Source organism: Asterias amurensis, chromosome 22 (assembly GCF_032118995.1).
Source record: "Asterias amurensis chromosome 22, ASM3211899v1".
NCBI classification, from domain to species: Eukaryota; Metazoa; Echinodermata; class Asteroidea; order Forcipulatida; family Asteriidae; genus Asterias; species Asterias amurensis.
Window position 1 is genome coordinate 1,148,264 of NC_092669.1, and position 16,986 is coordinate 1,165,249.

Here is a 16,986-nt window from a genome sequence, read left to right on the forward strand (position 1 = left end):
ACCCACATTTCCTGCTTAGGTGCAAGCACCAAGTTTCAAAAAAAAATAATTAAAAATATTTAAAAAAGCAAAGCCATTACTCCAACTTTGTTTGTTGAGGTGTTTGTTGCGGTGTTTGTTTGTTTGTTTGTTTGTTTGTTTGTTGTTGCTTTTTTGCAATATTTGTAGTACACTATTTACCTTCTGTTGTTGTTTAGACTAGTGTTATAAATCATTCTATCTGCAGGTGGTTTCCCTCTCCATTTCATGTTATTTTTCATTTGCAAAAAGACATTCCTTAAAAGATGCTCCCCCCCTGTGTTCCTCCATCCATTGTTCATTTTCACCTTTGACCTTTTATGCAAATGAACGTGCCAAAACGTAGGTGAAGCTTGTCCGTACGCAATCTGAATGTGCAGAGGTTAAATGTCGGCTAAGACAGTGTAGTGTAAGTTGTAGCAAGAGGGCGCTTTTGCCGTTGGTCTGTGAGAGCACTTTGCCATTTTACTTTAGTGCCTGCAGAGGTGTGTGCATGCTTAGTGGTATTGGTTAAGTCAGGTTTGCTGCTTGAAAAGATACGAATGAAAGAGCACTTCTGTGTTAATAAAAAAATAAAAAAAAGGAAATATTCCAATGGACCTTATGTGTTGGTGTCATCACTCCGCCATCTTAGATGTAAAACAAGGATTAAACAACGGTAACTGCATATCCCTGATGCGCAGCGTATAGCATGTATAGGATGAACCAATGAGCAACCTTCTTTTGAACTCTATCTGAGGGCGCTCTTCTCAAAAGAAATCATGTGCATAAGGTCCATTTTCAAAAAACTTTTTCTCATCCTTCTCAAATTAATTCCAAATTGCCTCTCGAGATTAATAAATCAGAACTGAACATCCCTGTTGGAATGAAAATACCTCAGGATCATAAATACTCACCATGGACGCCACCCTTTAAATTAGAATCAGATGACAGACATGAAAAATACTTGCAGGACTTAACAAGAAACTCATGTCTTCTCATGTTACATTGTCAAGCACAAGTCAAGCTAGAGTTCCCAATAAGAGTAACTATAAATATAATATGGACATATTGACTGCTATGATGGGCACAGTTGAAATTATAGGCCCAAGGTGATGTCAAAACCATGACTATGCCCGAAGCGAAGCTGAGGGCATAGCCATAGTTTAACAATTATTTTGAGTAATTACCAATAGTGTCCAGTGCCTTTAACTTAATTGGAGACAGTTGAACACTAGATGGCAGCAGAACATTTTCTTTGTTTACACAAATTGAGCATGCTCCGTTTCCAAGAAGAATGGATTAACCTAGTAAAGTCTGCTGCCACCTAGAGTCACCAAATGTCTGCCATTAACCCCAACAAACTTGAGGCCAATTTCTAAGAGTTAATCATACAAATTTACTAAGCACTGAAATATTGCTTAGAAAATATGGGTTACTAACTTACTGGTCAAAGTACAACATATTGTACACTGCTTGTTACCGGTTGGGTACTAAAATTTGATTTGAGGTCTTTGTTGAGACTTTAAGGTACAGTTATGTTCTTTTTTTTTGTGTTTTCCAAGAATGAATTGCATCGGTTGTGGTTATTATTTTTATGCATGATGAATGAAGTTTGGCCAATGTCGTGGAATTTCTTAGTTTTTTAAGTAAACTAAATGAATATGTGGGATCGGTTAAACCAGGAACTAACACACAAGAAAACATTCTGCATGGTTTGATTTGTTATTAAAAAAAACACATTGGTCTACATGTAATTAAAATGTTTTTAACACATTTTCTTGTAGGAGAAATTTGTGACATTGATTGTAGATTTTAGCATGGTTTCCGTTGGGCTTCATGAGATTTGATACTTAGCACTTACATTAAGCATGTTAAGAGTCCATAGCCCAGACTGTTGGATGATGTTGTCATGGAAACATGCACAACCAGGTGTTTTGTTTCACAAACTGCACTGAGCTATTCTTTTACTTGTGTTAAGTCAAACTTTCTTGCACTTTCAAGTTTCACAAACTTTCTCTCTTGAATATACTAGAATCACTTTAGATTTATAGCCCTTTTCACAGGAAAGCAAAAAGCAAGGGTCCTTTGCTGAATTTTCTCATGCTTGAGAAATACCACATAATGTACTTCATGTAAATAGATTCAAAGGTACGAGATTTCCCTATTACCTAACATCCTTGAGAAATCATCTCACTTTGTGAAAACAAATTTCGTACTGCAGAAGAATTTTTGTCAGAGGATGTCCACAAAATCCTCAAGTGGAGGCAAGAAAGCTCTGTTAAATTTTCCGAAATGAATAATTTAGGAAATAAATGAAAAATACTTTTTGTTTGAACAATTAAAAATTGACAAGTGCAGGATTTGAACCTGGGACCTGATTAACCCGGCTCTACCAACTGAGCCATCTAGCCCTTATGTTGGCGATCTCCTTATTTCGTCAGTATCTTTGTTCGGGGATGCCGGTCATAAGCAAAATCGATCAAGTACTGTTATATATTCCACAAAGCTGAAACCTTTTTCTGACAATAAGAAAACATTAAGTAACTAAAGTTGGCGTTCTCTGTATTTTATCAGTATCAGTACTAGAAGCAAGATTGAACACTTCAAATTCAGCAAAAATAAAATCCTTTTCTGAAATCCTTTTCTAACTTTTTTGTTTTTCTTTTGTTGATGATTGGACAGGGGGAGAATGAGAGACTTCAGGCGGCTCACTACAAAGAAGTGGATTACGGTAAATATTCTCATCTTTAAATTCTTATTGCAAGAAATTTTTCTCCTCGAAGCCTTGTACATGTACAGAGTTACAATGCACTTCGTCTATGGAATTCTTTGCCGCTTGACCCCGGAACATAGAACATAGAACGACAGGTCAAAACTCATCTCTTCAAATTGACATTTTAAATCCTAGACTTTTGCCTATAAGTCAGCATTACCTTGACAAAAAAAAAAACCTACATGACCTATGACCCAACCTTTAAGCAGCTAGGGCCCAATTTTATATAGAGCTGCTTAAGCACAAAAATTAGTTAAGCACCGCAGATTTTCTGCTTACCAGAATAAGGTTACCAGCCAAACTACCATGTCACATGTACAATTAGTCAGGCATGCAACTCTTCCGCGTTTCCGCGGAATTCCGCGTTTTTAAAAATATGATTAGCGCTAAAAAAATACATTCCGCGGTTAGCGCGATCTTAAGATAAATTCAACAATGCATCGTAACGCATGGTCTGGCCTCTGCCTCGGTACGCAATCCATTCTACTGCATGGTCAATCTAAAGCCCACAGCAAGCAATGCATACGTTTACACACTGCGTGCGGTCATTAATAGCCGTGTTTACGGTCGAAAAATCTGGAACAGTGGAACGCAGCCCGTGGCGCGGGCGAGTTGTGTGCTAAACCAAGTTATTATACAGCCTTGAAATGAGTCTAAGGTCGTGTCTTCGTCTGGTCCCACTGTTTTGCAATAGTATACACGTGTTGTACATGTATGTGTGTGTGAGTTAGTTACCAAACGTACATGTATACTGTGTGCTTGTCTCACATTGCGTTACGAAACAGTCTCATCTTCAAACGTCCGTCAAAATGACATCCAAAAGAAATTATATTTTAGAACGGGACCGAGTGGTACCTGGCCAAATTAAAGCCATAGATAAAGGAGTAAAAACTACCTGGAAGTGGTTCTGGTTGGGAAAAAAAAAGACGTAGACGGTAAACTGCTCTCCGAAACCGTCCGGAAAGTGGACAAGCCAGGAATGGCATATTGCGTGGTGTGCAAGAGGGAGATTTAACGACGGCAAGCGGGGACAAGTGGCTCGCACCGACCATTGTAAGGTGGCATAGCATCGGGAGTTGATTAAGTTGAGGAAAAGTAACTATTGTTTCCCAGGTAGTTATGAAATTTGCATAAAATTATTATTCCCCCCCCCCCCAAGAAAACAAAAAAAAAAACAATTTTTTTTTCTTTTTTTTTTTCTATTTTTTTTTGGGGGGGGATAATATTTTTATGCAAATTTCATAATTACCTGGACAACAATAGTTAGTTTTCCTCAACTTAATCAACTCCCAATGCTTTGCCACCTTCGAATTACGGTGCATACATAGGCAAGGTGTTTTTTCCATGTTATTTTAGTTAAAAACACTCCACTTTGTCTTACATGCTAACAATGAACCTAAGAGCATAAAAAACCTCAACACTTTTTAGGGTACCATTGTGGGTCTCGAAAAGTTTCCTCTTTTTTTTTCATCGGGCAGTTGCATGCCTGATTAGTGACTGGTTTCCTGCTTATTTCTGCTAAGCAGGAATTTTTTAAGCATCGTGTTTTGCTTAAGCAGCCCAGGGGTCGATTTCACAAAAAGTTAGGACTAGTCCTAACTTAGGACTAGTCCTAGGAGATATACAATTTGCATGGATAGTCCTAAGTTAGGACGAGTAACCGGTCCTAACTCGAGATAAGACTAGTCCTAACTCTTTGTGAAATCCACCCCAGGGACCAGATCAGACGGTTCTGCAACCACTGTTATCACTCCACTAGGCATGGTTATTCCAACCTCTGATATATAAATACTCACAAGTTGTTTACACAGTCAGACTAAAGGATATGCGGTGAATACAGGAAGTGATTGCACGCACAGGAAAAAGATACATGATATTTGGGGCTTTAGACATTTACAAATGTCATTGTACATGTATACACACTTGCACACTGTGGTTGAGTGACGTTTGTAGTGGCACAATGGAGTCAAATATGGACTTTGTGTATGTAGAATATGAGGACGAGCCATCGGGTAAGTGGCCATCCAGCCACTGGCCATTGGCTGGAGTGTGGCTGGTAGCCAGAGTGTAGGAAAAGATTTAAGTTCAGGAGTTAGATTAAGTGATACAGATGTTATTGTTCAAAAGCTAGTGGACTCTGTTCATGTGATGTTGGTTGATGAACAGTGAAGTCAAACATGGAGTTTGTGTTTGTAGAATATGAGGACGAGCCATCGGGTAAGTGGCCAGTGTTGGCCACAGGCTGGAGTGTGGCCGGTGGCCAGAGTAGAGTTAGATGAAGTGATACAGATGTTGTTGTTTAAAAGCTAGTGGACTTTGTTCATGTGATGTTGGTTGATGAACAGTGAAGTCAAACATGGAGTTTGTGTATGTAGAATATGAGGACGAGCCATCGAGTAAGTGGCCATCCAGCCACTGGCCATTGGCTGGAGTGTGGCCGGTAGCCAGAGTGTAGGAAAAGATTTAAGTTCTGGAGTTAGATTAAGCTTGTGGACTTTGTTAATGTGATGTTGGTTGATGAACAGTGAAGTCAAACATGGAGGTTGTAGACTGTGGCTCTTTTCGAAACCATGGCTTCGGCTCCAGATTCGGCTCAGGCTAGCTTGGCCCCATGGTTGATTTGACAATTGCGTGTGCTTTATTTGTACGTGCTCAGGGTTTCAGACGTGAGAATGAAGCCGAATCCAAAGCCGAAGCTGTGAATCTGAAAACGGCTTATATGATGATGAGCCACCTTTGGCCAAGGCATATATTTATATGTTTCTCTGTTTTACATTTTCTTAATTTCCAGCCACCGAGATTGAGAAGTTAAAAAGAGCAGTCGAGTCCCTGCTGGCCGCAAACAATGAGAAGGTAAAGATGTACTCACTTCTTATAAAAGTATCAAGCCTCAAGTTTCCATGAAGACGAACTTCTCAGATTCATTCGAGACTGCACATTGAAAAAAAAAAAAAAAAAAAAAAAAAAAAATCCAGCCCAGTCGTCGATTTCACCAAACTCTTCTTTACTTAATCTTAAGACTTAGGACGAGTTAAGTTTTGTATCCGTTGACGTAGGATGCATTGAATCCATCCTAAATTAGTACTGATTACTCGTCCTTACTCGAGATAGGACACTCGTCCTAACTGGAGATGGGACTAATCCTAGCGTTTCGGGAAATCGGCTGCGCTATGGGGTACGCGCCGTATCAAGACCTCTCGTCACTAACCCCTGGTAAGAATGTACTGAGAAACAACGCTGATTGACTCCTAAAAGTGACTACTTTGTGCGTATGCTTTTAACATACAACAAGAACGAGGTTGATAACTCTCTTGTTGATATAGTTCAGCTCTCAAGGATATTTTAAATTTCTACTCGGCGGCAGCTGTATGTGTAGTTGCTTGGCTGCTCTCAAGCTAGCATTTATTTTAGACGCAAAATATTAAATTTTGTTGCTAGGCAGCCTTCAGGGGGATTTTAATGGCTGAAAGGATTAAGAGATTAAATGAATTGGAAATCCCCGAAATAATCTCTTGAGCCCAGGAACGCTGTATGTAAAAAGTTTGTGGAATGACTGAAAATTCTGACTTTTTTTTCCCTGGTTTATATTTAGGATAAAAAGATTGATGATCTGAAGAAGAGTGTCTCCCGTTATAAGAAGGTGCAGGAACTCATGCTGAATGCTCAGGGTAGAAGAGGTTAGTAACACTTACTGGTCCTTACTAGTCCTTACTAGTCCTTACTAGTCCTAACTTAAAGGCAGTGGACACTATTGGTAATTGTCAAAGACTAGCCTTCACAGTTGGTGTATCTCAACATATGCATATAATAACAAACCTGTGAAAATTTGAGCTCAATCGGTCATCAAAGTTGGGAGGTAATAATGAAAGATGAAAACACCCTTGTCACACGAAGTTGTGTGCGTTTAGATGGTTGATTTCAAGACCTCAAGTTCTAAACTTGAGGTCTCGAAATCAAATCGTGGAAAATTACTTCTTTCTCCAAAACTATGGCATTTCAGAGGGAGCTGTTTCTCACAATGTTTTTTCCACCAACCTCTCCCCATTACTTGTCACCAAGAATGGTTTTATGCGAATAATTGTTTTGAGTAATTACCAATAGTGTCCACTGCCTTTAAGACTAGTCCTAGGAGATGTTGAAAATGTATGGCTAGTCCTAACTCAAGATGAGACTAGCCTTAACTCTTTGTGAAATCCACCCCAGGGATGTTGCATCAGTAACTTACCTCTTAATCTTGAAACTTTGTTTCAGCTGATGGAAGCATGATGGATGATGACCCGATTCGCTCCGATAGTTTCTCAACGAGTAGCTCAGTGAGTATGGCCGACACTGACGAGAGCTCAACCAATAGGAGGGAGCCTAGAATGGAGGTATTGTTTACTTCTTCTTCTTTGTTTGTTTGTTTGTTTGTTTGTTTGTTTGTTTGTTTGTTTATTTGCTTGTTTGTTTGTTTGTTTGTTTGTTTGTTTGTTTGTTTAGATGATCTTCTCCGTCAAAGGAAATCGGCAAAGCTCCCATAAGAGGATATAAACACCAAGCTGGCAACAGCCAATCTCTCTCATTTGTTTGTTTGTTTAATAAAAATAAAAATAATAAACCTCATTAACTATTTTTTGCATTTATACCTTTGGTCCTTTTGGTAGCAATCGTAAATAAACATGGTTTAGATGATCTTCCCTGTCAAGGGAACTCGGCAAAGCTCCCATAAGAGGATATAAACACCAAGATGGCAACAGCCAATCTCTCCATACAAACATTGGTTTAACGTCTTTAATTATAAATTGCACAAATCAAAAAATTGTGATTCAGTAACTAGACAACAATACTTATTTCAGTCATTGTGAAATCAGTGGTTAGCTTGGTTGGTCACTAAAAATATGACTCTAAAGGTTTGTCAAATTTTGATAATAAAATAACTCTTGTATCACTTTTCAAAGAAATTGGTTGATAAATACCACTTTCGGGGAGGGAGGGGAGTCGTCAAAAGTAGTTCTCTCTGTATGACCTGAAATGTTGAAATCTTTGGCAAGTCCCTCAGTCGTGTAGTGGCCTACAGTTAAGGAAGAACACCTACTTTGTAAAACTTTGAATCAAAAACTTTTTCCAGTTTTGACACTGGTAAAGTATCTTAAGTTTTGACCTCTTCTCTTTTACTGACAGAACCAACCAGATGTTGCAACTAAATCCACCCCCGAGGTCATCCTGAGAGTGGGATCACCCCTTCATTCCCTAACAGATACAGATAGGAATAACTCACTGAATCGGGAGGTGCCATTATCAGGAAAGGGGTCGACAGAAGATGATATTAAGTTTCAGAAGAGAAAATCTGCAAGCCTCGAGGACCTTAAACCTGGAACGTTGTCATTTACGGTGAGAAGTTGTTTGTTTGTCTTTCAAAAAAGGATAATGAAAAAAGTTTTGAGTGAATGAAGCATCCATTGAACTCTCTATCTTTCTGACTTTTTATCAGAAAGTATTTTATTACAGGGTTTTAAAATACTTCCTTTAATAAAAGAACGTTTGTTACCGAGAAAAGATAAAAAATTCACAATAAGGCTCGCTTTTAAAACGGAAACATCATTGTTTGCAATCCAAGTCAAAAAAATAAGTTTCCAAAACAAATTTACTTGAGCAAGATTTGAACCAATGACCTCCGGATTGTTGTGGCGGCACTCTACCAACTAAGCTATCTTTTTAAAAATAAACAAGCGATCTTGGTAATTACAAATTTAACCATTTCATTTCACAAACACTTGTTATTTGTTTGTTATTTCTCAGAATGACTCAACAACCTCCGCCCATCATCAGGGTTATAGCACCCTCCCATCCCCCCGCAGCAAGAGTAAAGAGTTCCAGTTTACCCAGCCCAACCCGGTGACAATGACACAACACCAAACCATGACACAAGGTAGCCCAGAATCTAGGCGTGAACGTAAGGACCGCTCGGGGTCATTCGGTAGGGGGCTCTTTAAGGTGCGGGGCTCAAAGAAGACGTCCAGCGCACCTAATCTGGGTGAGGGTCTCGCTCTGCATGCTTGCACTCATTTCATGTGGCACTTTCTGACTGGCCTAGGCTATCGTATGGGGGTTGACTTGTCAGTTTGTGACACTTGGTGGCACGATGTGACATTTGGTGACACTATGTGACATTAGGTGACACTGTGTGATATTTGGTGATACTGTGACATTTTGTGACACTGACATTTTGTGACACTACGTGCCACGAACAATGATGACACTTGGTGTAACTTAATGTAACTTGGTGTAAGTTGGTGACAGTTGTGACAACTTTTTCTTTCAAATGATCAAATTGACTTTGGACAATTTGATTATTCTTTGTCATTTTGTCCATTGTATACATTTAATTTTCATTTGATGTATACGTAAATTTCTTATTTTGCAAATATTTGCCTCATTAAGCTTCAGGCAAGTACTCCTCTTGATAAAAAATGTCTTCAAGATAAAAAAAATCCACTCAAAATGAAGCTTTCTTCACAAGGGTAAAGATTAAGAACAGTCGTTGTTTTCTTTACCAAGCCAGGCACAGTTTGTCTTGCCTTAGATTTTAACTAAATTCCTACTAGAGTCTCCTTTTAGGATAGCCTCGGCCACGTTAACACATTAATGTTTTATGTTTGTGACTTGTTTGCCTGATGTTTAATATTTATACGCTGTCATTGGAGACGTTTTTCTATGTACAGTTTACATGAATGTAGTGATGTCATTGTGGCATGGTTGACCACGCACGGCCTGTGGGTATGTATGTTTCAAGTCTAATAAAAAAAACAAAAAATCATTTGTTCAAAAATCATTTGTTTTGATGAAGTCACTTTCCACTTGGGGTGATGTGGTTTTTCAACAAAAGAAGACGAAAAAGCCAAACAAAAAAAGGAATCAATATTTTTGTAGTATTTATTTTGTTACTTATTCAACAGAGTAAGCAATTAATGTTCATATTTAGAATTAGGAGGAAAACCCAAATAGGGAAACCCACCGGCCACGCAATCAGGAAGGGACTGAAATCCAAATCCACAAGCAAGACTCTGGTTTGAGGTGGGATTCGAACCAGTGTCCACAGAGGTAAAAGGCATGAAAATAAACCTGATACCCTTTTGACTAGATCAAATTTAGGCACAACCCAAAAATTAAATCCACAAGAGTTTAAAAACTGGGGGAAAATTCCTAAAAGAGTTGATTTATCCAACAAGTGGAAAGTGAATGATTAGTTTCTAGCATGATGCTGTCAAATTGCTTGATGGTATGTATGATTCCATTTACTAAAATACCAAAAAAAAAGTTTGCTTGGTTTATAAAATAATTAACAGCACAGAAGGATCTGTCCTGGTAAGTATTTGTCAAGTTGTTTGAAGTTGCACTGCATGCATTAACCAAATTTAAAACTAGCAGAATTTATATTAAAAAATGGTTACTTATCCTTGGTGATAAAGTTTATACCAATTATCTAGTTAAAAACTTTGAAACAAATTTGTCAAAGAGGTGTAATCCTTATAATTCCAAGCAATTTTGTTTCAAAGTAGTTTTTTTTTTAAAGATAAATTGCAGTGTATGCTTGTAGACAAATTAAACAGGAACTAGGTAAGCGTGTGGTAAGTCTTTGAATAATTCAATAGATACCTTGAGCATCTATTCCATGAATATTTATAGAGCTAGTCAATTGGCACTATCGCTACGTTCTTTGCAGTGTCACGGATAAACCACACCTTCATTGCACTTCTTGGCACTACCTTATGAATATTTATAGAAATTTTAAAATGAATATTCACACATCTCATCACACACTTTACACTTTTCAGCTCCACTTTGAATCACGGGAACATCACCTGCACCTTGCACATACACACTTTGCATATTCAGACATGCATATTCAACGGGGGGAGGAGTTAAAGCTGAACTATCAGTCTGAAAAAATGTAGCCCTGCACATTCACATGCACTGCAATGCAAATTTGCATAATTTTGCATATTCAATAGGGGATGAGTTTCATTCACTGCACTTTCACATGCTTAGTGCTCATGCAGAGCTCCAAGACTTCATGCATATTCAGCGAGGAGGAGGAGTTAAACCCTCACCTTCAAAGCTGCATTAGCGCAAATTTTTACTAAGTCTATTTGCACTTTTAGTTTATACAGCATAGAGCTTAAATTCAATCCTCTAGTCCATTTGTGAAGTTTCCTCCTTTTGTTTAAGGATTAATTTATGTAGGTTTATTCATGTTATTTGCATCTTTTGCATGATTCATGTACTGCTTGTAGTGCCTTGCATGTGCTGCACCTGCTTTGCTTCTATGCACGAAAAAAGCCAAAATAAAATTGAAAAAAAAAGGCTACGCTGCAGTCCTGTTTATCCCACAGAGTGACCCCTAATTCCCCCTACCCTGTACCTACCCTGTACCTAATGTACCCTGTACCTAACCCGTACCATGCCCATATCTAACCCATACCTACCCAATACCTACCTCATACCTAACCCATACCTAGTACATTCCTTCCCCCAAACTACCCCTCACCCTTTTCATACCTACCTGCACCCATTCCATACCTACTCCTTCCTACCCTATACCTACCATGTACCTACCCCGCACCTACCCAGTGCCTACCTCACCCTTACCCCGCACCTACTCCTTACCAACCTCATACCTTCCCAACCCCATCCCCTTGCCCAAAGTCTGTATGATGATGGTGATATGTAAACAATTGTTTGTTGTGTATGTTGTAAATTGTTCTTCATTCGGGTTTGTACAAAATCAAGAATATTATAACGAAAAAACTGAACGTTTTTAAGTGTTATAGAGCCCTCACTAAAATCAAGATAAAGTAAATCTTCGGTGAACATTGTTTTATTGCGTAAACCTGGATTTATATTTCCATTTTATGGTGACTTAAATTCTCGGATTCCTGAGAACAAATACAAATATTTTTTTCCAAAACATTGTGAAAATCAGTTTTGGCAAATAAAAATCCAAAACAAGAAACTAACCAATATATTTTGAAAGATTGCTATCAACTTCTCATAACTATAATCAGAATTTTTTTACAGTATGTATACTCAACTGAAAATATTAAGATTTTAGCTGAAAATACGATAAACCCATCTCTACTAATATTTGTCTGTAGTTCTTCTTTAAAGAAACACAAACAAGAACTGAGAACTTGTATCGCTTACATTTGGTTATCCTTAATGTTTATGTTTCCATAATAACCACAGCCTCCACAGAATCCGATAACGAGGACATCATAAGAAGGAATCGTCGTGTCAACTTCGCCGATCAACCGGATACCCCACCGGCCGAGAGACGGAAAAAGAAAGTTGGGATTAAGAAACTCTTCGGCAAGTGAGTAAATAAATAATTTTTACAGGAAAATTAATCTGACATTTGTAGCATGTTGTAGTTCTGTGCTCAATTTCATAATTTCAGAAGATGTATCCCATCCTCTTTTTTAATCTTTTTGTGTAAGCTAGCTCGTGATATTTCATTTATATTCAAACTTGCTATCTTGTATTTGATTTTGTACACGCTCTAGAATTGCGAGGGCCGTGGGTTCGAATCCAACCCGAGTAATATGCCTGTGGAATTTGTTCATAGGACTCAGGAAAGTACTGAGTATACAGTGCTAACTTGTGGGAAAAAACCAAAATTAAAATCTATTATATTTGCTGTTTGTTAAGAATCTGTTTTTCATAACAATTGTTATAGATTACGCAATTCAGCCTTTGACTTTGATGCGATGTATCCTTAGTAACCAAACAAATTCATAAACAACCTCCTGTTGACCTCTAGGTGAGGGTGCTCTACATAAAGTTTTTGGCTTCTTGTCTTACAGGTTGAAAAGGAGTAATTCAGCCACTTTGACCTTTGCAGAAGAGGATGAAGATTCGTCTATTGGGTTCCAACGTGGAGGACGATTAAGAGCTACTGCTGGCCCTAGGATTGGTTGGGCTGGATTCAGAACCAATAAGTAAGTCAGTGAAGTTTGAAGCTTCATGGCTCTGCTTACCGTAAGCACAGAATCGGCGCTTGCGGAAGCAGGGAATTCTGTGCTTACGGCAAGCGTATTTCACAGGTTAGCGGTGAATTTTGGCTTCTGCGTGTGCGTACTCCGCGTTACTAGGCATTCTACGCTTACAAGGCTACCGCAGAAAGTCGGTGCTTGCACTTAAGCTGGGAATCGTGATCGTAAGCGCAGAATTCGGCGGTGTGGGCAACTTGAACACCCCAAATTGTCTTTTCACTTTAACGTTTTTACATGACATATTTGGATTCTTTGTTTACCTAGGGACTCCGATGCACCCTTTGCTAAGTGGGAGAGTGACCAGGTTGCAGCGTGGCTTCATGATATGGGGCTTGGTCAGTACATGTCAATGTGTCGGGTTTGGGTCAAGAATGGAGCTACTCTACTCAAAGCTTCACCACTTGACCTGGAAAGGGTAAGTCACCTCTATCATTCTATCCTCTTCAACTCTTGGTGGGTTAAATGAATAATGATAGTAGAAATCTTCCTTTAAAATATTAGTTGCTGAGGTGCTGTAGTTTTTGAGAAATGAGTAAAACAAGTCACAAAAATAATTTTCGTCCCTAAAGACGAAAATTATTTTAGCATGTAAAATGTATTTTTGTAACATTGTTTCACTCCTTTCTCAATAACTACAGCACCTCAGCTAGTAATATTTTAAGGTTAGCTTTCTACTATCATTATCTTCAAATGGTGTAGGTTTAATGTAAATCTGTGGACATTGTGTTTTGTGTTACAAAAAGTACCCATATCATTGAAGTAGAAACTTTCCCTAAATATCACTGGTTGTATTTTCTGTGGTTACCATAGGAACTGGGCGTCAAGAACGTCCTCCATCGTAAGAAGATTCAGCTAGCCCTTCAAGCCATCGGTTCGGAAGAGGAGGATAAATTCAGCCTCCTCGATCACAACTGGGTCTTGAGGTGGTTGGACGATGCAGGTTTACCTCAGTACAAGGATGCCTTCAGTGAAGCAAAGGTTGATGGGAGGATGCTGCACTATCTGACTGTGGTAAGTAAAGGGGGTTGGAGGTGAGAATAGGCTGGTGGCTGTGTGTGATAGTGCTTTAACTGGTGACACACGGATAGGGAACGATGCGGGTTTACCTCAGTACAAGGATGCCTTCAGTGAAGCAAAGGTTGATGGGAGGATGCTGCACTATCTGACTGTGGTAAGTAAAGGGGGTTGGAGGTGAGAATAGGCTGGTGGCTGTGTGTGATGGTGCTTTAACTGGTGACACACGGATAGGGAACCAATGTTGCCTGCATTATTTTTATTTTTTGGTGACAGAATGATCTTTTGGTTATAACATGGTTCTTGTTACTAAAGTAATCCGGCACCGTTTTCTGTTTTTTTATCACTGCTATAAACATGATTAAGTCATTGAATAGGACAGGAATTTGTTTTCTTTTCCTGATTTTATAAAAATTCTGTGACAGGTTTCAAAGTCTTACAAGAAGACTTAGTCTGGTCCCTTTGCTCGTGTGAGTGCTTAAACCATTACATCACACAGGGTAAAAGACAAGATGTGTGCATCGTTATGAATTAGTATATATACAAATTCGTTTTTTGGTGATCGGGTTACCAGTGTGAAGTAGTCTGGGCCCTTTCTGAGTATGAGTATTGTAATCATTACTGCAGACAGGATATAAGACAAGATTTATCTCATTGATTTTTAACAGGATGATCTTTTGTTGATGCGGGTTACCAGTGGCATGCACCATGTCAGTATAATGAGAGGAATCCAATGCCTGCGTCTTCATCATTTCCAGCCTAACTGCCTCCGTCGCCGACCTACAGATGAAGTAAGTCCATGGATATGATTTCTCCGTTTTTAACCGTAAATCTTTTTTTTTTTTTTAAACCCCCCCCCAATAACTCAGATTCATAATAAAAAGAAGATAAAACCATATGGAACACCCCAGAGTAGAGCTTTTTAAACTAAAGATAAATATATGGATGATGAAAGGACCCAGTGAAAAGTTTGTCAAATTTGTTTCATAGTTCTGTTCAAAGTTGTTGATTTCAGTAATTCCCTTCATTACCTTCATTAACCTCATTTCAAGATTTTGTTAATTGTATCCCCTTTTTGAAGTCATGTTTCTGCCTCCGGCTTGGACTCTGCCTGGGCCCAATTTCATAGCACTGCTTAGCGGTCGATTTTGTGCTTACTGTGCAATTTCTATTTCATAGCGCTGCTAACCATAAGTACACGAAAAGGCAAGCTAACCTTCCGGTGCTTACCGCACGGATATAAATGACGTCACAATGTAAATCCACGATAAACACGCAACATGACTGCCCAATTTTTCTGCTTACCTGTGAAATACGCTAAGGCTTAAGCAAATTTGCTTACCGTTTTGCAGCGCTATGAAATTGGGCCCAGGTTATCATAGCCCTGTATCAAAAGTATTTGACAAGGTGTCAAAAGGGGCCAGTGTACAGTACCTTCATGTCATGATAAAATGAATTGAGTTTAATGATATTCAATTTTAATACCAGTCTTAGGCCATGTCTGAAACTGAGACTTTGGCTACAACTATGTCCGCCTATTCTTCAAAACTAGCAGACGCACTCATCTAGTTGTAGCTGTTTCCGAAATGTCGCCGTTTGGACAGGGCCTTAGGTTGTGTCCGACAGTTGACTTGGGATATTAAACTTGCTTCCAGTCTTCCATTGTGTCCAGCAGTTTTGACCAATAACATTAGACTTGATACAAGTTTTCCAGAGCTCAATACCATTTGTTTCCTTTCACAGAACTGGTTTCATGAGGTTAAAACAATGCCCCCCTGGAGTTCAGAACTGGTAAACAAACAAACAAACAAACAAACCAACCAGCAATCAATGGGGCATGCTCAGTGTGGTGTTTACGTATATTCTTCAGTTATTTTGTTTTTCTTTCATTTATTCTTTTGCTGCATGGCTGTATCAACAGATCTCATACTCAAATGATTAGATTCTAAAGGGTAACCTCTAGCTATGACCTCACTTGACCTCATCAATGAGGTCAAGAGAGGTCACAGCTACCCATTAGAGTCTACCAGTTAGATTGGCCATGCGATATTCAATAAGCCATTTGGGAGTTTTATTTGAATGTCTGTGATACAATCAATTTACTTGGTCACAAGTAATTGTTGCCTTTGAGTTCCTCAGACTATAGAGACAGTTGCTTTGTCAAATGGTTTCGTACAAGCATTTGTACTTCCAGATGAGGAAACCCTGGTACCATTGTGTCATAAACATTAATTCAGGATTTTTTGTGGGTGTTCCCCATCTCTTGTAACAAAAGCTTGCCCCTAATCATGTGACATATCAACTGTCTCTATAGTCTGATGAATTCAAATTTAAGTGATAACATGTAGTCAAGCATGGTACCAGACAATATTCAAATCTTGCAAGCAAATGGCTTATTCACAGTCAGCCCCTACTGGCAAGTTCTTCAAACGCCTACAGCGTCTGCGATCGTAGAGGTTGGAACAAGGTTTTGCCGCATGACCAATCTAATCATTTGTACTTGAAGATCTGTGATTGTATTGGTGGGTTTATAGCACATTATTAGGGTAGAGCGTTTACTTATCAGATATGGTGATTTAAACTGGATGCAGACAGCCCCTTTAATCTCTCATCCTTATATGATTTCTAATGCTGATGTTAATTTCACATGTGGTATGGTAGAGTGTGTGATTTTGTGGTTTTAAAGGAGAAGCATGTTTGTTTTCAGTCTGTTAAGTGGTTGTGGGTATGTGATCTCCTTGAACCCAAACTGCCCACAATTAATTAGAATCCAGTGTTTGTGACTTTTCAAAAATGCAGAAACACTTTTTTCTTTCTTTATGGCCAAAGCATCCCCTTATTTGACGCAGTGACAGTTAGGCTGCGGCTATGGCTGGATTGCTCAAAAGTATTATTCTTTAATGTTGTCGCTGCAGCCATAGCCAAAGCCCCTTGATTAGGATATTCAACAGAAAGTACAGGGTGTAAGTAAACCCTTGCACATTGAGCAGCGCACTCACACGCGCCTATCCTGTCTGCCATTTTGGAAGTCAAAGTTGTGAACGATGAGCACAAAAGATTTGACTCCCAAAATGATGGAAATGGAAAACGCGCATTGCAGGCGACAGGCCTGTTATGTAAAGTGTCTATAGACATCACTAGACCACCTTACATAACAAGAGACTCTAC

At 38.9% G+C, this 16,986-nt stretch overlaps 1 protein-coding gene across 5 annotated transcripts in view; it reads left to right on the forward strand.

Annotated features, from left to right (window-relative positions):
• LOC139953576 (liprin-beta-1-like) overlaps positions 1-16,986 on the forward strand; it is a 48,976-nt gene that overhangs the window by 23,207 nt on the left and 8,783 nt on the right. For 2 of the 5 annotated variants that reach the window (XM_071953036.1, XM_071953037.1), the window contains exons 8-19: positions 2,683-2,731; positions 5,565-5,626; positions 6,366-6,450; positions 7,025-7,143; positions 7,934-8,143; positions 8,552-8,786; positions 11,999-12,125; positions 12,616-12,750; positions 13,069-13,219; positions 13,615-13,815; positions 14,487-14,609; positions 15,562-15,609. In XM_071953036.1, the coding sequence (XP_071809137.1) occupies positions 2,683-2,731; positions 5,565-5,626; positions 6,366-6,450; positions 7,025-7,143; positions 7,934-8,143; positions 8,552-8,786; positions 11,999-12,125; positions 12,616-12,750; positions 13,069-13,219; positions 13,615-13,815; positions 14,487-14,609; positions 15,562-15,609 (1,545 nt within the window). The remainder of the gene's footprint in view (positions 1-2,682; positions 2,732-5,564; positions 5,627-6,365; positions 6,451-7,024; positions 7,144-7,933; positions 8,144-8,551; positions 8,787-11,998; positions 12,126-12,615; positions 12,751-13,068; positions 13,220-13,614; positions 13,816-14,486; positions 14,610-15,561; positions 15,610-16,986) is intronic. The other 3 variants (XM_071953039.1, XM_071953040.1, XM_071953038.1) reach the window with 3 other exon arrangements.